We start from the raw sequence: 22,886 nt of genomic DNA on the forward strand, positions 1-22,886 counted from the left end.
TTTTTTTTAGTGATTATGTTCGAGTGTTGTGGATATGGAACAAAATTGCAGTTGACTGAATCCCCGATTTTTTCTAGCTTTCAGCTTATTCCAGCCAGAGAAAAGGAGAAAAAATCTCTCCTTATGTCGACACCATTGCGTTCCATTGACTTTCTCTATATATTTTTCATGTTCATTTTCACAGCTATTCCGGAGAATTTTTTTAGTGATTATGTTCGAGTGTTGTGGATATGGAACAAAATTGCAGTTGACTGAATCCCCGATTTTTTCTAGCTTTCAGTTTATTCCAGGCAGAGAAAAGGAGAAAAATTCTCTTCGTATGTTGACACGCTTGCGTTCCATTTACTTTCCCTATATAAATTTCTTGTTCATTTTCCAGCTATCCAGAGAAATTTTTTTAGTGATTATGTTTGAGTGTTGTGGATATGGATCAAAATTGCAGTTGGCTGAATCCTCGAGTTTTTCTAGCTTTCAGCTTATTCCAGCCAGAGAAAAGGAGAAAAAATTTCTCCTTATGTCAACACGATTGCGTTCCATTTTTTTTCACTATATAATTTTCTTGTTCATTTTCACAGTTCTCCGGAGAAACTTTTTTAGTGGTTATGTTTTAGTGTTGTGGATATGGAAAAAAATTGCAATTGGCTGAATCCCCAATTTTTTCTAGCTTTCAGCTTTTTCCAGTCAAAGAAAAGGAAAAAGAATATCTCCTTATGTCAAAATGTTTGCGTTCCATTTACTTTCCCGATATAATTTTCTTGTTCATTTTCACAGCTATCCGGAGAAATTTTTTAGTGACTATGTTTGAGTGTTGTGGATATGGAAGAAAAGTGCAGTTGGCTGAATCCCCGATATTTTCTAGCTTTCAGCTTATTGCAGCCAGAGAAAAGGAGAAAAATCTCTCCTTATGTCGACATGATTGCGTTCCATTTACTTTCCCTATTTAATTTTCTTGTTCATTTTCACGGCTATCCAAAGAATATTTTTAGTGATTATGTTTGAGTGATGTGGATATGGAACAAAATTGCAGTTGGCTGAATCCCCGATTTTTTCTAGCTTTCACTTTATTCCAGCCAGAGAAAAGGAGAAAAAATCTCTCCTTATGTCGACACGATTGCGTTCCATTGACTTTTTCTATATAATTTTCATGTTCATTTTCACAGCTATTCCGGAGAATTTTTTTAGTGATTATGTTCGAGTGTTGTGGATATGGAACAAAATTGCAGTTGACTGAATCCCCGATTTTTTCTAGCTTTCAGCTTATTCCAGCCAGAGAAAAGGAGAGAAAATTTCTCCTTATGTCAACACGATTGCGTTCCATTTTTTTCCCTATATAATTTTCCTGTTCATTTTCACAGTTCTCCGGAGAAACTTTATTAGTGATTATGTTTTAGTGTTGTGGATATGGAAAAAAATTGCAATTGGCTGAATCCCCAATTTTTTCTAGCTTTCAGCTTTTTCCAGTCAAAGAAAAGGAAAAAGAATCTCTCCTTATGTCAAAACGGTTGCGTTCCATTTACTTTCCCGATATAATTTTCTTGTTCATTTTCACAGCTATCCGGAGAAATTTTTTAGTGACTATGTTTGAGTGTTGTGGATATGGAAGAAAAGTGCAGTTGGCTGAATCCCCGATATTTTCTAGCTTTCAGCTTATTGCAGCCAGAGAAAAGGAGAAAAATCTCTCCTTATGTCGACATGATTGCGTTCCATTTACTTTCCCTATTTAATTTTCTTGTTCATTTTCACGGCTATCCAAAGAATATTTTTAGTGATTATGTTTGAGTGATGTGGATATGGAACAAAATTGCAGTTGGCTGAATCCCCGATTTTTTCTAGCTTTCAGCTTATTCCAGCCAGAGAAAAGGAGAAAAATCTCTCCTTATGTCGACACGATTGCGTTCCATTTACTTTCCCTATATAAATTTCTTGTTCATTTTCACAGCTATCCGGAAAATTTTTTCTAATGATTATGTTTGAGTGTTGTGGATATGGAACAAAATTGCAGTTGGCTGAATCCCCGATTTTTTCTAGCTTTCACTTTATTCCAGCCAGAGAAAAGGAGAAAAAATCTCTCTTTATGTCGACACGATTGCGTTCCATTGACTTTCCCTATATAAATTTCTTGTTCATTTTCCAGCTATCCGGAGAAATTTTTTTAGTGATTATGTTTGAGTGTTGTGGATATGTCAACACGATTGCGTTCCATTTTTTTTCCCTATACAATTTTCTTGTTCATTTTCACAGTTCTCCGGAGAAACTTTTTTAGTGATTATGTTTTAGTGTTGTGGATATGGAAAAAAATTGCAATTGGCTGAATCCCCAATTTTTTCTAGCTTTCAGCTTTTTCCAGTCAAAGAAAAGGAAAAAGAATCTCTCCTTATGTCAAAACGGTTGCGTTCCATTTACTTTCCCGATATAATTTTCTTGTTCATTTTCACAGCTATCCGGAGAATTTTTTTAGTGACTATGTTTGAGTGTTGTGGATATGGAAGAAGAGTGCAGTTGGCTGAATCCCCGATATTTTCTAGCTTTCAGCTTATTGCAGCCAGAGAAAAGGAGAAAAACCTCTCCTTATGTCGACATGATTGCGTTCCATTCATTTACTTTCCCTATTTAATTTTCTTGTTCATTTTCACGGCTATCCAAAGAATATTTTTAGTGATTATGTTTGAGTGATGTGGATATGGAACAAAATTGCAGTTGGCTGAATCCCCGATTTTTTCTAGCTTTCAGCTTATTCCAGCCAGAGAAAAGGAGAAAAATCTCTCCTTATGTCGACACGATTGCGTTCCATTTACTTTCCCTATATAATTTTCTTGTTCATTTTCACAGCTATCCGGAAAATTTTTTCTAATGATTATGTTTGAGTGTTGTGGATATGGAACAAAATTGCAGTTGGCTGAATCCCCGATTTTTTTCTAGCTTTCACATTATTCCAGCCAGAGAAAAGGAGAAAAAATCTCTCTTTATGTCGGCACGATTGCGTTCCATTGACTTTCCCTATATAAATTTCTTGCTCATTTTCCAGCTATCCGGAGAAATTTTTTTAGTGATTATGTTTGAGTGTTGTGGACAAGAAACAAAGTTGCAGTTGGTTGAATCCCCGTATTTTTCTAGCTTTCAGCTTATTCCAGCCAGAGAAGGAAAAAAATCTCTCCTTATGTCGACACGATTGCGTTCCATTTATTTTCCTTATATAATTTTCTTGTTCATTTTCACAGCTATCCGGAGAAATTTTTTTAGTGATTATGTTTGAGTGTTGTGGATATGGAACAAAATTGCAGTTGGCTGAATCCCCAATTTTTTTCTAGCTTTCACATTATTCCAGCCAGAGAAAAGGAGAAAAAATCTCTCCTTATGTCGACACGATTGCGCTCCATTTACTTTCCCTATATAACTTTCTTGTTCATTATCACAGCTAACCGGAGAAATTTTTTTAGTGATTATGTTTTAGTGTTGCGGACAAGAAACAAAGTTGCAGTTGGTTGAATCCCCGTCTTTTTCTAGCTTTCAGCTTATTCCAGCCAGAGAAGGAAAAAAAATCTCTCCTTATGTCGACACGATTGCGTTCCATTTATTTTCCTTATATAATTTTCTTGTTCATTATCACAGCTAATCGGAGAAATTTTTTTAGTGATTATGTTTTAGTGTTGTGGACAAGAAACAAAGTTGCAGTTGGTTGAATCCCCGTCTTTTTCTAGCTCTCAGCTTATTCCAGCCAGAGAAAAGGAGAAAAAATCTCTCTTTATGTCGACACGGTTGCTGTCCATTTACTTTTCCCATATAATTTTCTTGTTCATTTTCACAGCTATCCGGAGAAATTTTTTAGTGATTATGTTTGAGTGTTGTGGATATGGAACAAAATTGCAGTTGGCTGAATCCCCGATTTTTTCTAGCTTTCAGATTGTTCCAGCCAGAGAAAAGGAGAAAAATTCTCTCCTTATGTCGACACGATTGCGTTCCATTTACTTTCCCTATTTAATTTTCTTGTTCATTTTCACGGCTATCCAAAGAATATTTTTAGTGATTATGTTTGAGTGATGTGGATATGGAACAAAATTGCAGTTGGCTGAATCCCCGATTTTTTCTAGCTTTCAGCTTATTCCAGCCAGAGAAAAGGAGAAAAATCTCTCCTTATGTCGACACGATTGCGTTCCATTTACTTTCCCTATATAAATTTCTTGTTCATTTTCACAGCTATCCGGAAAATTTTTTCTAATGATTATGTTTGAGTGTTGTGGATATGGAACAAAATTGCAGTTGGCTGAATCCCCGATTTTTTCTAGCTTTCAGCTTATTCCAGCCAGAGAAAAGGAGAGAAAATTTCTCCTTATGTCAACACGATTGCGTTCCATTTTTTTCCCTATATAATTTTCCTGTTCATTTTCACAGTTCTCCGGAGAAACTTTATTAGTGATTATGTTTTAGTGTTGTGGATATGGAAAAAAATTGCAATTGGCTGAATCCCCAATTTTTTCTAGCTTTCAGCTTTTTCCAGTCAAAGAAAAGGAAAAAGAATCTCTCCTTATGTCAAAACGGTTGCGTTCCATTTACTTTCCCGATATAATTTTCTTGTTCATTTTCACAGCTATCCGGAGAAATTTTTTAGTGACTATGTTTGAGTGTTGTGGATATGGAAGAAAAGTGCAGTTGGCTGAATCCCCGATATTTTCTAGCTTTCAGCTTATTGCAGCCAGAGAAAAGGAGAAAAATCTCTCCTTATGTCGACATGATTGCGTTCCATTTACTTTCCCTATTTAATTTTCTTGTTCATTTTCACGGCTATCCAAAGAATATTTTTAGTGATTATGTTTGAGTGATGTGGATATGGAACAAAATTGCAGTTGGCTGAATCCCCGATTTTTTCTAGCTTTCAGCTTATTCCAGCCAGAGAAAAGGAGAAAAATCTCTCCTTATGTCGACACGATTGCGTTCCATTTACTTTCCCTATATAAATTTCTTGTTCATTTTCACAGCTATCCGGAAAATTTTTTCTAATGATTATGTTTGAGTGTTGTGGATATGGAACAAAATTGCAGTTGGCTGAATCCCCGATTTTTTCTAGCTTTCACTTTATTCCAGCCAGAGAAAAGGAGAAAAAATCTCTCTTTGTGTCGACACGATTGCGTTCCATTGACTTTCCCTATATAAATTTCTTGTTCATTTTCCAGCTATCCGGAGAAATTTTTTAGTGATTATGTTTGAGTGTTGTGGATATGTCAACACGATTGCGTTCCATTTTTTTTCCCTATACAATTTTCTTGTTCATTTTCACAGTTCTCCGGAGAAACTTTTTTAGTGATTATGTTTTAGTGTTGTGGATATGGAAAAAAATTGCAATTGGCTGAATCCCCAATTTTTTCTAGCTTTCAGCTTTTTCCAGTCAAAGAAAAGGAAAAAGAATCTCTCCTTATGTCAAAACGGTTGCGTTCCATTTACTTTCCCGATATAATTTTCTTGTTCATTTTCACAGCTATCCGGAGAATTTTTTTAGTGACTATGTTTGAGTGTTGTGGATATGGAAGAAGAGTGCAGTTGGCTGAATCCCCGATATTTTCTAGCTTTCAGCTTATTGCAGCCAGAGAAAAGGAGAAAAACCTCTCCTTATGTCGACATGATTGCGTTCCATTCATTTACTTTCCCTATTTAATTTTCTTGTTCATTTTCACGGCTATCCAAAGAATATTTTTAGTGATTATGTTTGAGTGATGTGGATATGGAACAAAATTGCAGTTGGCTGAATCCCCGATTTTTTCTAGCTTTCAGCTTATTCCAGCCAGAGAAAAGGAGAAAAATCTCTCCTTATGTCGACACGATTGCGTTCCATTTACTTTCCCTATATAATTTTCTTGTTCATTTTCACAGCTATCCGGAAAATTTTTTCTAATGATTATGTTTGAGTGTTGTGGATATGGAACAAAATTGCAGTTGGCTGAATCCCCGATTTTTTTCTAGCTTTCACATTATTCCAGCCAGAGAAAAGGAGAAAAAATCTCTCTTTATGTCGGCACGATTGCGTTCCATTGACTTTCCCTATATAAATTTCTTGCTCATTTTCCAGCTATCCGGAGAAATTTTTTTAGTGATTATGTTTGAGTGTTGTGGACAAGAAACAAAGTTGCAGTTGGTTGAATCCCCGTCTTTTTCTAGCTTTCAGCTTATTCCAGCCAGAGAAGGAAAAAAATCTCTCCTTATGTCGACACGATTGCGTTCCATTTATTTTCCTTATATAATTTTCTTGTTCATTTTCACAGCTATCCGGAGAAATTTTTTTAGTGATTATGTTTGAGTGTTGTGGATATGGAACAAAATTGCAGTTGGCTGAATCCCCAATTTTTTCTAGCTTTCAGATTGTTCCAGCCAGAGAAAAGGAGAAAAATTCTCTCCTTATGTCGACACGATTGCGCTCCATTTACTTTCCCTATATAACTTTCTTGTTCATTATCACAGCTAACCGGAGAAATTTTTTTAGTGATTATGTTTTAGTGTTGCGGACAAGAAACAAAGTTGCAGTTGGTTGAATCCCCGTCTTTTTCTAGCTTTCAGCTTATTCCAGCCAGAGAAGGAAAAAAATCTCTCCTTATGTCGACACGAGTGCGTTCCATTTATTTTCCTTATATAATTTTCTTGTTCATTATCACAGCTAATCGGAGAAATTTTTTTAGTGATTATGTTTTAGTGTTGTGGACAAGAAACAAAGTTGCAGTTGGTTGAATCCCCGTCTTTTTCTAGCTCTCAGCTTATTCCAGCCAGAGAAAAGGAGAAAAAATCTCTCTTTATGTCGACACGGTTGCTGTCCATTTACTTTTCCCATATAATTTTCTTGTTCATTTTCACAGCTATCCGGAGAAATTTTTTAGTGATTATGTTTGAGTGTTGTGGATATGGAACAAAATTGCAGTTGGCTGAATCCCCGATTTTTTCTAGCTTTCAGATTGTTCCAGCCAGAGAAAAGGAGAAAAATTCTCTCCTTATGTCGACACGATTGCGTTCCATTTACTTTCCCTATTTAATTTTCTTGTTCATTTTCACGGCTATCCAAAGAATATTTTTAGTGATTATGTTTGAGTGATGTGGATATGGAACAAAATTGCAGTTGGCTGAATCCCCGATTTTTTCTAGCTTTCAGCTTATTCCAGCCAGAGAAAAGGAGAAAAATCTCTCCTTATGTCGACACGATTGCGTTCCATTTACTTTCCCTATATAATTTTCTTGTTCATTTTCACAGCTATCCGGAATTTTTTTTTAATGATTATGTTTGAGTGTTGTGGATATGGAACAAAATTGCAGTTGGCTGAATCCCCGATTTTTTCTAGCTTTCACTTTATTCCAGTCAGAGAAAAGGAGAAAAAATCTCTCCTTATGTCGACACGATTGCGTTCCATTGACTTTCTCTATATAATTTTCATGTTCATTTTCACAGCTATTCCGGAGAATTTTTTTAGTGATTATGTTCGAGTGTTGTGGATACGGAACAAAATTGCAGTTGGCTGAATCCCCGATTTTTTCTAGCTTTCAGCTTATTCCAGGCAGAGAAAAGGAGAAGAAATATCTTCTTATGTTGACACGATTGCGTTCCATTTACTTTCTCTATATAAATTTCTTGTTCATTTTCCAGCTATCCGGAGAAGTTTTTTTAGTTATTATGTTTGAGTGTTGTGGATATAGAACAAATTTGCAGTTGGCTGAATCCCCGATTTTTTCTAGCTCTCAGCTTATTCCAGCCAGAGAAAAGGAGAAAAAAATCTCTCTTTATGTCGACACGATTGCTGTCCATTTACTTTCCTTATATAATTTTCTTGTTCATTTTCACAGCTATCCGGACAAATTTTTTAAGTGATTATGTTTGAGTGTTGTGGAAATGGAACAAAATTGCAGTTGGCTGAATCCCCAATTTTTTCTAGCTTTCAGATTGTTCCAGCCAGAGAAAAGGAGAAAAATTCTCTCCTTATGTCGACACGATTGCGCTCCATTTACTTTCCCTATATAATTTTCTTGTTCATTATCACAGCTAACCGGAGAAAATTTTTTAGTGATTATGTTTTAGTGTTGTGGACATGAAACAAAGTTGCAGTTGGTTGAATCCCCGTCTTTTTCTAGCTTTCAGCTTATTCCAGCCAGAGAAGGAAAAAAAATCTCCCCTTATGTCGACACGATTGCGTTCCATTTATTTTCCTTATATAATTTTCTTGTTCATTTTCACAGCTATCCGGAGAAATTTTTTTAGTGATTATGTTTGAGTGTTGTGGATATAGAACAAATTTGCAGTTGGCGGAATCCCCGATTTTTTCTAGCTCTCAGCTTATTCCAGCCAGAGAAAAGGAGAAAAAATCTCTCTTTATGTCGACACGATTGCTGTCCATTTACTTTTCCTATATAATTTTCTTGTTCATTTTCACAGCTTTCCGGAGAAATTTTTTAGTGATTATGTTTGAGTGTTGTGGATATAGAACAAATTTGCAGTTGGTTGAATCCCCGTCTGTTTCTAGCTTTCAGCTTATTCCAGCCAGAGAAGGAAAAAAAATCTCTCCTTATGTCGACACGATTGAGTTCCATTTATTTTCCTTATATAATTTTCTTGTTCATTTTCACAGCTATCCGGAGAAATTTTTTTAGTGATTATGCTTGAGTGTTGTGGATATAGAACAAATTTGCAGTTGGCTGAATCCCCGATTTTTTCTAGCTCTCAGCTTATTCCAGCCGGAGAAAAGGAGAAAAAATCTCTCTTTATGTCGACACGATTGCTGTCCATTTACTTTTCCTATATAATTTTCTTGTTCATTTTCACAGCTATCCGGAGAAATTTTTTAGTGATTATGTTTGAGTGTTGTGGATATGGAACAAAATTGCAGTTGGCTGAATCCCCGATTTTTTCTAGCTTTCAGATTGTTCCAGCCAGAGAAAAGGAGAAAAATTCTCTCCTTATGTCGACACGATTGCGCTCCATTTACTTTCCCTATATAATTTTCTTGTTCATTATCACAGCTAACCGGAGAATCTTTTTAGTGATTATGTTTTAGTGTTGTGGACATGAAACAAAGTTGCAGTTGGCTGAATCCCCGTCTTTTTCTAGCTTTCAGCTTATTCCAGCCAGAGAAGGAACAAAAAATCTCTCCTTATGTCGACACGATAGCGTTCCATTTATTTTCCTTATATAATTTTCTTGTTCATTTTCACAGCTATCCGGAGAAATTTTTTTGGTGATTATGTTTGAGTGCTGTGGATATGGAACAAAATTGCAGTTGGCTGAATCCCCGATTTTTTCTAGCCTTCAGCTTTTTCCAGCCAGAGAAAAGGAGAAAAAATCTCTCCTTATGTCGACACGATTGCGTTCTATTTACTTTCCCTATATAATTTTCTTGTTCATTTTCACAATTGTCCGGAGAAATTTTTTTAGTAATTATGTTTGAGTGTTGTGGATATGGAACAAAATTGCAGTTGGCTGAATCCCCGATTTTTTCTAGCTTTCAGCTTATTCCAGCCAGAGAAAAGGAGAAAAAATCTCTCCTTATGTCGACACGATTGCGTTCCATTGACTTTCCCTATTTAATTTTCTTGTCAATTTTCACAGCTATCCGGAGAAATTTTTTTAGTGAATATGTTTGAGTGCTGTGGACATGAAACAAAGTTGCAGTTGGTTGAATCCCCGTCTTTTTCTAGCTTTCAGCTTATTCCAGCCAGAGAAGGAAAAAAAATCTCTCCTTATGTCGACACGATTGCGTTCCATTTATTTTCCTTATATAATTTTCTTGTTCATTTTCACAGCTATCCGGAGAAATTTTTTTAGTGATTATGTTTGAGTGTTGTGGATATAGAACAAATTTGCAGTTGGCTGAATCCCCGATTTTTTCTAGCTCTCAGCTTATTCCAGCCAGAGAAAAGGAGAAAAAATCTCTCTTTATGTCGACACGATTGCTGTCCATTGACTTTCCCTATTTAATTTTCTTGTCAATTTTCACAGCTATCCGGAGAAATTTTTTAGTGATTATGTTTGAGTGCTGTGGACATGAAACAAAGTTACAGTTGGTTGAATCCCCGTCTTTTTCTAGCTTTCAGCTTATTCCAGCCAGAGAAGGAAAAAAATCTCTCCTTATGTCGACACGATTGCGTTCCATTTATTTTCCTTATATAATTTTCTTGTTCATTTTCACAGCTATCCGGAGAAAATTTTTTAGTGATTATGTTTGAGTGTTGTGGATATAGAACAAATTTGCAGTTGGCTGAATCCCCGATTTTTTCTAGCTCTCAGCTTATTCCAGCCAGAGAAAAGGAGAAAAAATCTCTCTTTATGTCGACACGATTGCTGTCCATTTACTTTTCCTATATAATTTTCTTGTTCATTTTCACAGCTATCCGGAGAAATTTTTTAGTGATTATGTTTGAGTGTTGTGGATATGGAACAAAATTGCAGTTGGCTGAATCCCCGATTTTTTCTAGCTTTCAGATTGTTCCAGCCAGAGAAAAGGAGAAAAATTCTCTCCTTATGTTGACACGATTGCGCTCCATTTACTTCCCCTATATAATTTTCTTGTTCATTATCAGAGGTAACCGGAGAATGTTTTTAGTGATTATGTTTTAGTGTTGTGGACATGAAACAAAGTTGCAGTTGGCTGAATCCGCGTCTTTTTCTAGCTTTCAGCTTATTCCAGCCAGAGAAGGAACAAAAAATCTCTCCTTATGTTGACACGATTGCGTTCCATTTATTTTCCTTATATAATTTTCTTGTTCATTTTTACAGCTATCCGGAGAAATTTTTTTAGTGATTATCTTTGAGTGTTGTGGATATGGAACAAAATTGCAGTTGGCTGAATCCCCAATTTTTTCTAGCTTTCAGCTTATTCCAGCCAGAGAAAAGGAGAAAAAATCTCTCCTTATGTCGACACGATTGCGTTCCATTTACTTTCCCTATATAATTTTCTTGTTCATTTTCACAATTGTCCGGAGAAATTTTTTAAGTAATTATGTTTGAGTGTTGTGGATATGGAAAAAAATTGCAGTTGGCTGAATCCCCGATTTTTTCTAGCTTTCAGCTTATTCCAGCCAGAGAAAAGGAGAAAAAATCTCTCCTTATGTCGACACGATTGCGTTCCATTTACTTTCCCTATATAATTTTCTTGTTCTTTTTCACAGCTATCCGGAGAAATTTTTTTAGTGATTATGTTTGAGTGTTGTGGATATGGAACAAAATTGCAGTTGGCTGAATCCCCAATTTTTTCAAGCTTTCAGCCTATTCCAGCCAGAGAAAAGGAGAAAAAATCTCTCCTTATGTCGACACAATTGCGTTCCATTAACTTTCCCTATTTAATTTTCTTGTCCATTTTCACAGCTATCCGGAGAAATTTTTTAAGTAATTATGTTTGAGTGTTGTGGATATGGAACAAAATTGCAGTTGTCTGAATCCCCGATTTTTTCTAGCTTTCAGCTTATTCCAGCCAGAGAAAAGGAGAAAAAATCTCTCCTTATGTCGACACGATTGCGTTCCCATTTACTTTCCCTATATAATTTTCTTGTTCTTTTTCACAGCTATCCGGAGAAATTTTTTTAGTGATTATGTTTGAGTGTTGTGGATATGGAACAAAATTGCAGTTGGCTGAATCCCCGATTTTTTCTAGCTTTCAGCTTTTTCCAGCCAGAGAAAAGGAGAAAAAATCTCTCCTTATGTCGACACGATTGCGTTCTATTTACTTTCCCTATATAATTTTCTTGTTCATTTTCACAATTGTCCGGAGAAATTTTTTTAGTAATTATGTTTGAGTGTTGTGGATATGGAACAAAATTGCAGTTGGCTGAATCCCCAATTTTTTCAAGCTTTCAGCTTATTCCAGCCGGAGAAAAGGACAAAAAATCTCTCCTTATGTCGACACAATTGCGTTCCATTGACTTTCCCTATTTAATTTTCTTGTCCATTTTCACAGCTATCCGGAGAAATTTTTTAAGTAATTATGTTTGAGTGTTGTGGATATGGAACAAAATTGCAGTTGGCTGAATCCCCGATTTTTTCTAGCTTTCAGCTTATTCCAGCCAGAGAAAAGGAGAAAAAATCTCTCCTTATGTCGACACGATTGCGTTCCCATTTACTTTCCCTATATAATTTTCTTGTTCTTTTTCACAGCTATCCGGAGAAATTTTTTTAGTGATTATGTTTGAGTGTTATGGATATGGAACAAAATTGCAGTTGGCTGAATCCCCGATTTTTTCTAGCTTTCAGCTTTTTCCAGCCAGAGAAAAGGAGAAAAAATCTCTCCTTATGTCGACACGATTGCGTTCTATTTACTTTCCCTATATAATTTTCTTGTTCATTTTCACAATTGTCCGGAGAAATTTTTTTAGTAATTATATTTGAGTGTTGTGGATATGGAACAAAATTGCAGTTGGCTGAATCCCCAATTTTTTCAAGCTTTCAGCTTATTCCAGCCGGAGAAAAGGACAAAAAATCTCTCCTTATGTCGACACAATTGCGTTCCATTGACTTTCCCTATTTAATTTTCTTGTCCATTTTCACAGCTATCCGGAGAAATTTTTTAAGTAATTATGTTTGAGTGTTGTGGATATGGAACAAAATTGCAGTTGGCTGAATCCCCGATTTTTTCTAGCTTTCAGCTTATTCCAGCCAGAGAAAAGGAGAAAAAATCTCTCCTTATGTCGACACGATTGCGTTCCCATTTACTTTCCCTATATAATTTTCTTGTTCTTTTTCACAGCTATCCGGAGAAATTTTTTTAGTGATTATGTTTGAGTGTTGTGGATATGGAACAAAATTGCAGTTGGCTGAATCCCCAATTTTTTCTGGCTTTCAGCTTTTTCCAGCCAGAGAAAAGGAGAAAAAATCTCTCCTTTTTTCGACACGATTGCGTTCTATTTACTTTCCCTATATAATTTTCTTGTTCATTTTCACAATTGTCCAGAGAAATTTTTTTAGTAATTATGTTTGAGTGTTGTGGATATGGAACAAAATTGCAGTTGGCTGAATCCCCGATTTTTTCTAGCTTTCAGCTTATTCCAGCCAGAGAAAAGGAGAAAAAATCTCTCCTTATGTCGACACGATTGCGTTCCATTGACTTTCCTTATTTAATTTTCTTATCCATTTTCACAGCTATCCGGAGAAATTTTTTTAGTGATTATGTTTGAGTGCTGTGGATATGGAACAAAATTGCAATTGGCTGAAACCCCAATTTTTTCTAGCTTTCAGCTTATTCCAGCCAGAGAAAAGGAGAAAAAATCTCTCCTTATGTCGACACGATTGCGTTCCATTTACTTTCCCTATATAATTTTCTTGTTCATTTTCACAATTGTCCGGAGAAATTTTTTTAGAAATTATGTTTGAGTGTTGTGGATATGGAACAAAATTGCAGTTGGCTGAATCCCCGATTTTTTCTAGCTTTCAGCTTATTCCAGCCAGAGAAAAGGAGAAAAAATCTCTCCTTATGTCGACACGATTGCGTTCCATTTACTTTCCCTATATAATTTTCTTGTTCTTTTTCACAGCTATCCGGAGAAATTTTTCTGGTGATTATGTTTGAGTGTTGTGGATATGGAACAAAATCGCAGTTGGCTGAATCCCCGATTTTTTCAAGCTTTCAGATTATTCCAGCCAGAGAAAAGGAGAAAAAATCTCTCCTTATGTCGACACAATTGCGTTCCATTGACTTTCCCTATTTAATTTTCTTGTCCATTTTCACAGCTATCCGGAGAAATTTTTTTAGTGATTATGTTTGAGTGCTGTGGATATGGAACAAAATTGCAGTTGTCTGAATCCCCAATTTTTTCTAGCTTTCAGCTTATTCCAGCCAGAGAAAAGGAGAAAAAATCTCTCCTTATGTCGATACAATTGCGTTCCATTTACTTTCCCTATATAATTTTCTTGTTCATTTTCACAGCTATCCGGAGAATTTTTTTTAGTGATTATCTTTGAGCGTTGTGGATATGGAACAAAATTGCAGTTGGCTGAATCCCCGATTTTTTCTAGCTTTCAGCTTATTCCAGTCAGAGAAAAGGAGAAAAAATCTCTCCTTATGTCGACACGATTGCGTTCCACTGATTTTCCCTATATAATTTTCTTGTTCATTTTCACAGCTATCCGGAGAAAATTTTTTAGTGATTATGTTTGAGTGTTGTGGATATGGAAAAAAATTGCAGTTGGCTGCATCCCCGATTTTTTCTAGCTTTCAGCTTATTCCAGCCAGAGAAAAGGAGAAAAATCTCTCCTTATGTCGACACGGTTGCGTTCCTTTTACTTTCCCCATATAATTTTCTTGTTTTTTTTCACAGCTGTCTGGAGAATTTTTTCTAGTGATTATGTTTGAGTGTTATGGATATGGAAAAAATTTCAATTGGCTGCATCCCCCATTTTTTCTAGCTTTCAGCTTATTCCAGCCAGAGAAAAGGAGAAAAAATCTCTCCTTATGTCGATACAATTGCGTTCCATTTACTTTCCCTATATAATTTTCTTGTTCATTTTCACAGCTATCCGGAGAAAATTTTTTTAGTGATTATGTTTGAGTGTTGTGGATATGGAAAAAAATTGCAGTTGGCTGCATCCCCGATTTTTGCTAGCTTTCAGCTTATTCCAGCCAGAGAAAAGGAGAAAAATCTCTCCTTATGTCGACACGGTTGCATTCCTTTTACTTTCCCCATATAATTTTCTTGTTTATTTTCACAGCTGTCTGCAGAATTTTTTCTAGTGATTATGTTTGAGTGTTGTGGATATGGAACAAATTTCAATTGGCTGCATCCCCCATTTTTTCTAGCTTTCAGCTTATTCCAGCCAGAGAAAAGGAGAAAAAATCTCTCCTTATGTCGATACAATTGCGTTCCATTTACTTTCCCTATATAATTTTCTTGTTCATTTTCACAGCTATCCGGAGAAATTTTTTTAGTGATTTTGTTTAAGCGTTGTGGATATGGAACAAAATTGCAGTTGGCTGAATCCGCGATTTTTTCTAGCTTTCAGCTTATTCCAGCCAGAGAAAAGGAGAAAAAATCTCTCCTTATGTCGACACGATTGCGTTCCATTGATTTTCCCTATATAATTTTCTTGTTCATTTTCACAGCTATCCGGAGAAAATTTTTTAGTGATTATGTTTGAGTGTTGTGGATATGGAAAAAAATTGCAGTTGGCTGCATCCCCGATTTTTTCTAGCTTTCAGCTTATTCCAGCCAGAGAAAAGGAGAAAAATCTCTCCTCATGTCGACACGGTTGCGTTCCTTTTACTTTCCCCATATAACTTTCTTGTTCATTTTCACAGCTATCTGGAGAAATTTTTCTAGTGATTATGTTTGAGTGTTGTGGATATGGAAAAAAATTGCAGTTGGCTGCATCCCCGATTTTTGCTAGCTTTCAGCTTATTCCAGCCAGAGAAAAGGAGAAAAATCTCTCCTTATGTCGACACGGTTGCATTCCTTTTACTTTCCCCATATAATTTTCTTGTTTATTTTCACAGCTGTCTGCAGAATTTTTTCTAGTGATTATGTTTGAGTGTTGTGGATATGGAACAAATTTCAATTGGCTGCATCCCCCATTTTTTCTAGCTTTCAGCTTATTCCAGCCAGAGAAAAGGAGAAAAAATCTCTCCTTATGTCGATACAATTGCGTTCCATTTACTTTCCCTATATAATTTTCTTGTTCATTTTCACAGCTATCCGGAGAAATTTTTTTAGTGATTTTGTTTAAGCGTTGTGGATATGGAACAAAATTGCAGTTGGCTGAATCCGCGATTTTTTCTAGCTTTCAGCTTATTCCAGCCAGAGAAAAGGAGAAAAAATCTCTCCTTATGTCGACACGATTGCGTTCCATTGATTTTCCCTATATAATTTTCTTGTTCATTTTCACAGCTATCCGGAGAAAATTTTTTAGTGATTATGTTTGAGTGTTGTGGATATGGAAAAAAATTGCAGTTGGCTGCATCCCCGATTTTTTCTAGCTTTCAGCTTATTCCAGCCAGAGAAAAGGAGAAAAATCTCTCCTCATGTCGACACGGTTGCGTTCCTTTTACTTTCCCCATATAACTTTCTTGTTCATTTTCACAGCTATCTGGAGAAATTTTTCTAGTGATTATGTTTGAGTGTTGTGGATATGGAACAAATTGCAATTGGCTGAATCCCCCATTTTTTCTAGCTTTCAGCTTATTCCAGCCAGAGAAAACGAGAAAAAATCTCTGCTTATGTCAACACGATTGCGTTCCATTTACTTTCCCTATATAATTTTCTTGTTCATTTTCACAGCTATCCGGTGAAATTTTTTTAGTGATTATGTTTGGGTGTTGTGGATATGGAACAAAATTGCAGTTGGCTGAATCCCCAATTTTTCTAGCTTCCAGCTTATTCCAGCAAGAGAAAAAGAGAAAAAATCTCTGCTTATGTCGACACGATTGGGTTCCATTGAATTTCCTTATATAATTTTCTTGTTCATTTTTACAGCTATCCGGTGAAATTTTTTTAGTGATTATGTTTGGGTGTTGTGGATATGGAACAAAATTGCAGTTGGCTGAATCCCCAATTTTTCTAGCTTCCAGCTTATTCTAGCCAGAGAAAAGGAGAAAAAATCTCTCCTTATGTCGACACAATTGCGTTCCATTGACTTTCCTTATATAGTTTTCTTGTTCATTTTCACAGCTATCCGGAGAAATTTTTTTAGTGATTATGTTTGAGTGTTGTGGATCTGGAACAAAATTGCAGTTGGCTGAATCCCCGATTTTTTCTAGCTTTAAGATTTTTTCAATCAGAGAAGAGGAGAAAAAATCTCTCCTTATGTCGACACAATTGCGTTCCATTTATTTTCACTATATAATTTTCTTGTTCATTTTCACAGCTATCCGGAGAAATTTTTTTAGTGATTATGTTTGGGTGTTGTGGATATGGAACAAAATTGCAGTTGGCTGAATCCCCGATTTTTTCTAGCTTTCAGTTTATTCCAGCCAGAGGAAAGGAGAAAAAATCTCTCCTTATGTCGACATGATTGCGTTCCATTTACTTTCCCTATATAATTTTCTTGTTCATTTTCACAGCTATCCGGAGAAATTTTTTTTGGTGATTATGTTTGAGTGTTGTGCATATGGAACAAAATTGCAGTTGGCTGAATCCCCGTCTTTTTCTAGCTTTCAACTTATTCCAGCCTGAGAAAAGGAGAAAAAATCTCTCCTTATGTTGACACCATTGCGTTCCATTTACTTTCCCTATATAATTTTCTTGTTCATTTTCACAGCTATCCGGAGAAATTTTTATTAGTGATTATGTTTGAGTGTTGTGGATATGGAACAAAATTGCAGTTGGCTGAATCCCCGTCTTTTTCTAGCTTTCAGCTTATTCCAGCCAGAGAAAAGGAGAAAAAATCTCTCCTTATGTCGACATGATTGCGTTCCATTTACTTTCCCTATATAATTTTCTTGTTCATTTTCACAGCTATCCGGAGAAATTTTTTTTGGTGATTATGTTTGAGTGTTGTGGATATGGAACAAAATTTCAGTTGGCTGAATCCCCGTCTTTTTCTAGCTTTCAACTTATTCCAGCCTGAGAAAAGGAGAAAAAATCTCTCCTTATGTTGACACCATTGCGTTCCATTTACTTTCCCTATATAATTTTCTTGTTCATTTTCAAAACTATCCGGAGAAATTTTTATTAGTGATTATGTTTGAGTGTTGTGGATATGGAACAAAATTGCAGTTGGCTGAATCCCCGTCTTTTTCTAGCTTTCAGCTTGTTCCAGCCAGAGAAAAGGAGAAAAAATCTCTCCTTATGTCGACACGATTGCGTTCCATTTACTTTCCCTATATAATTTTTTTGTTCATTTTCACAGCTATCCGGAGAAAATTTTTCACTGATTATGTTTGAGTGTTGTGGATATGGAACAAAATTTCAGTTGGCTGAATCCCCGTCTTTTTCTAGCTTTCAACTTATTCCAGCCTGAGAAAAGGAGAAAAAATCTCTCCTTATGTTGACACCATTGCGTTCCATTTACTTTCCCTATATAATTTTCTTGTTCATTTTCAAAACTATCCGGAGAAATTTTTATTAGTGATTATGTTTGAGTGTTGTGGATATGGAACAAAATTGCAGTTGGCTGAATCCCCGTCTTTTTCTAGCTTTCAGATTATTCCAGCCAGAGAAAAGGAGAAAAAATCTCTCCTTATGTCGACACCATTGCGTTCCATTTACTTTCCCTATAAAAATTTTCTTGATCATTTTCACAGCTATCCGGAGAAATTTTTATTAGTGATTATGTTTGAGTGTTGTGGATATGGAACAAAATTGCAGTTGGCTGAATCCCCGTCTTTTTCTAGCTTTCAGCTTATTCCAGCCAGAGAAAAGGAGAAAAAATCTCTCCTTATGTTGACACCATTGCGTTCCATTTACTTTCCCTATATAATTTTCTTGTTCATTTTCACAGCTATCCGGAGAAATTTTTATTAGTGATTATAATTGAGTGTTGTGTATATGGAACAAAATTGCAGTTGGCTGAATCCCCGTCTTTTCCTATCTTTCAGCTTATTCCAGCCAGAGAAAAGGAGAAAAAATCTCTCCTTATGTCGACACGATTGCGTTCCATTTACTTTTCCTATATAATTTTTTTGTTCATTTTCACAGCTATCCGGAGAAAATTTTTCAGTGATTATGTTTGAGTGTTGTGGATATGGAACAAAATTGCAGTTGGCTGAATCCCCGATTTTTTCTAGCTTTCAGATTATTCCAGCCAGAGAAAAGGAGAAAAAATCTCTCCTTATGTCGACACCATTGCGTTCCATTTACTTTCCCTATAAAATTTTCTTGTTCATTTTCACAGCTATCCGGAGAAATTTTTTTCAGTGATTATGTTTGAGTGTTGTGGATATGGAACAGAATTGCAGTTGGCTGAATCCACGTCTTTTTCTAGCTATCAGCTTATTCCAGCCAGAGAAAAGTAGAAAAAATCTCTCCTTATGTCGACACGATTGCGTTCCATTTACTTTCCCTATATAATTTTCTTGTTCATTTTCACAGCTATCCGGAGAAATTCTTTTAGTGATTATGTTTGAGTGTTGTGGATATGGAACAATATTGCAGTTGGCTGAATCCCCGATTTTTTCTAGCTTTCAGCTTATTCCAGCCAATATGCTTACCAGTATTATTTCTTTTACAATAATCTCAAAACTTAACGATTGGGGACTACATTTTTTTTCTCAAAAATGAGACCAGTTTTTTTGGCCACTTTAATCATCGTTCAAAAAAAGTGGAAAACTACAAAAAAAAATTGTGTTGACCACCATAGTTAAATGAGATTGGTTTTTGTATTAATACTAGCTAAATCATTGCAAAAAATTGGCGCCCAAACAATCAAACGTCCACTTTTTAGATATTAGAAAAATGGAACCTTGCAAATTGAAAAAATGCGAAAATTTTAGCGAGCCATACGCCAGTGGAATTGAAATCAAATGAAGGCATCAAATGTCTGCTGAAAACTTTCCCCGCTTTTATCAATTTCCTGGCAAACATTTTTACCGGTCAGTTTTTTAGTGTCAGCTCAAAATTACACAGCAGAGGATCGATTGTTTTGTCATCAAAGGTGAATTTCAAAAGGGGGTCACCTTATTCGTATAGAAAATATGAGAAGTCTTAAACTTTTTTGAATTCTAACCTCCCTCGTGCTTGATATTAACCTAGAAAGATACAGCAATTCATTGCTCAAGACTGTCACAGCCTGCCTGCCAAAGCTCTATAAAATTAGAAAAAATAAACACTTTGAATTTTTTTTCATAAAATAGTGTTCAGAAAACTATTTTATATAGTTAAGGCAATTTTTTGCAGACAAAAATTTTAAAAGCATCATTTTGTGCTGGTTCTGCGTAATTACAACATCTGATGTTCAACATTTGGTTAGAAATGTTTCCTAGATACAAAAAAAATTACGAACTGCCATTTTTGTAAGTTGTAAGAAAAAATTTTGTCTCCTTTTTTCATATGTGCTCTTTAAACTGTACACTTTTTTCTCATCAGATTTATTATTTATTTCTTGTTTCACACAATTTTTTTATAAACAGAGAGCTAGTTGCTCTCACTGCACAAAAATCTACTATCTCTGTTGCCGCGGTTAGTAAAAGCTCAAATTGGAAAATTGCAAATTTGTTCTTAATAAAAACTTATTTTATCCGGAGAGAAAATACCCCCATTTTTCAATTTGCTCCTATTGGTATCAAAAACAAGCTTAAAATTTATGTTTATATCATCTCATTGATTGTAAAAATTAAAAGAGAACATATACTGCTGACAGTTCCAACGTGAAGACCCTAAAATTTTTTTTTAAAAATAATGCTGCATTCTTGTTTTGTGTTTTCTTCAAACAGATTGATAACTTCTTATCATTTTGACTTGTGGTTTTTGTTCAACCCACCGTATAATTATTGGTTGTGAGTGTTCACGAGATCAAAATGCAAACTATTTTTCAAACTTGTTCAAACTTTTTCAGAACTTCTCTGTTATAGGTTGCTGGTAACTTGTGGCCTTTTCCAGAGATTTTTTAGTGCTAAAATGTCTCAAAATACATTAAAAATGCGGCAAAACTCTGGCAATAATCTGCTCTTTTGTCAATACTGCACACTTCTATCGGATGTATTTACTCAAAAATTTCAGCTGTTGTCGCAACGAAACTCCCAGATAATTGAAGTTAGAGTTGTAGCTTTGTGTCGAAAACAGTGACAATAAGCTTCACAAATTCGTCCTTGTTAACAGGACGCCCGTTTTTGATAACAGAGAAAATTAGCCAAATTATTTACACGTCTACTGCAACCGTTGATTACTTCATTTTTCGCATGATTTTTCCCCTTTAGATCTTATGTTATAAAACTGAATTTTGGGCTCATTGAATGATAATAGCGTGTATTTTAAGCAGTAAAATTTGCCATTTTGGCAGATATTTGAAAAAGCGATCTCTCACTTTTCAAACCAAACGTAGCAGAGCTTTCATACGGCGTATGAAAACAAACACGGAGATCATTTTTCACCATTAAAACCAATCATACCGACATCATCAAAAACTCCTAGGAATTTCCTATGCAGTAAACAAATCAAAGATTTTTGTTAAATTTTTGCATTTTTTTCGGAAATTTTTGCAATCGTTCTTAATCGTTGCTGATGAAAGGATTATGTTTATCAATCAAATTATGTTGATCAATTTAATCGTCTCTCTCTTTTGTGATGATAGGGGGATGCTGTGGGCATCAGGTGTCAAGCTACGTGGACTTCGGACAGCGACTGGGTCTATCTCCCGCAGAGTACCTGAACAAATTGTGTAACTTAGGAGTGGTAGAGCATAAGAAGCTTGTATATGTCAAAGTAAGTTTCCCGGGTCAACTTTTCAAGATTCCCCCGATAATCGTAAGAAATTGCTGCGGATGCGGTAAATAAATAGAAAAAACTGCGGATTACAGCGTTGAATAAAGCGAGAAACCAAAATATTTCACAACTAAAACAAATAGCGAATCTTAAACATATTTGGCATAATTTCACCAATCTCAGAAATCTATCTTAATTGTGAAAAATTGCTGTTCACAGCTGTGGGCTCATATAGACAACGACTTTGTGCATGTAGTTGGTGTTTTATGGGCACTGACAAAACAGCCAAACGATCTTATAAGTAGCTGTTGTTACCGCAACGAGAGTTGATTATAACAACCCATTCCGTTCATACCGGACTGTTGCTTTAATTTGACCATTTTCATTCAAACAAGGAATTTGTAAAAGAACAACTTGTGAGCTCAAATAATTGATCTTGAGAAAATAATAACTTGTAGGTGTTGTGGTAATATTTAAATAAACATACAAAACACACGCGCCCGGATCCCAGTAACATAGTAAGTCACCACTGAATCATGATATCTCAAGTCTGTATTTTTAAACGTATTCTGATCATGCCGCTTTTCACTATGAACAGAGTATGCTCAGGCAACAAAAAAAATCAGATATCTGAGATAATTATGAACAGCCTACAGATTACTGATTTGTTTTCCGTATTATAAGGGAAAAATTTCATTGCACTGAACGGAGAAAAGCGGCAAAATTTTCTAAAAAATTGACTTTTTCAAAAAATCTCGCTGAAAATCCCAAATCGGAAATGCGAAATAAAATGTTTCATGCCTAATTAAAAGAAATGATCACTCATCAATATAAAGTTTCGATTAGTTTTTCAAGTGCTTTTAATCAGTTTATATAAGTTTGCCAGCACTATCTGCACTATCAGCGCTATCTGGGTGCCATCCCAGCTAGATTGATTCAGATTGCAACTTCTGGAAATACCGGTGTCAGGACAAAATACCCAATGCCAAAAACACTCAATGTGACAGAAAACCAAAAGAAACCCAATATTTTATTCTAACGATGAAATTATCAGAACGGTTAATTAGCATGATATTTAGTTTGTGCATTTGGCGATGCCTCAGCGGTACGAGAGACTTGATATGAAACTATCTCAATCGAACATGGGATTAAACTATCAATTTAACTGCGAAAAGCATGCTTATAATTTCGAGTGCTAATTTGCAATCGGATTATTGAACGAAAAAAACAAAGGGAATAAATTGGCTATAATCGCATTTAGTGTTATGGCACTGGGTATTTTGGCATTGGGTATTTTGTCATGTAACGGAAATACTACATGCTCGACAATTTTTGATTGCAACTGCTATCATTCAACTGCTTGACAACCTCTGATTTGAACTGATATTCTTGACCGCTTTACATATTCTCGGTAAATACAAACATAGAAACGCATTCAGAGGAAAATGAACTCAAACAAACACAACACTTGCACACATACACACACAGATATATATATATATATATATATATTTGTATTTTTATATATATATATATATATAAACTTGTATTATATTATATTATAATATATTATATATATATATATATAT

The 22,886-nt window shown here is 35.3% G+C and overlaps 1 protein-coding gene across 1 annotated transcript in view; it reads left to right on the forward strand.

The window, feature by feature from the left end:
* LOC142349056 (uncharacterized) overlaps window positions 1-21,627 on the forward strand; it is a 38,351-nt gene extending 16,724 nt beyond the window's left edge. The window contains exons 4-5 of the mRNA XM_075400469.1: window positions 21,167-21,297; window positions 21,517-21,627. Coding sequence (XP_075256584.1) covers window positions 21,167-21,297; window positions 21,517-21,627 — 242 coding nt within the window. The remainder of the gene's footprint in view (window positions 1-21,166; window positions 21,298-21,516) is intronic.
* Window positions 21,628-22,886: the final 1,259 nt, after the last annotated feature.

Source organism: Convolutriloba macropyga, chromosome 11 (assembly GCF_964194025.1).
Source record: "Convolutriloba macropyga chromosome 11, txConMacr16.3, whole genome shotgun sequence".
In the NCBI taxonomy this organism is placed as follows: domain Eukaryota; kingdom Metazoa; phylum Xenacoelomorpha; order Acoela; family Convolutidae; genus Convolutriloba; species Convolutriloba macropyga.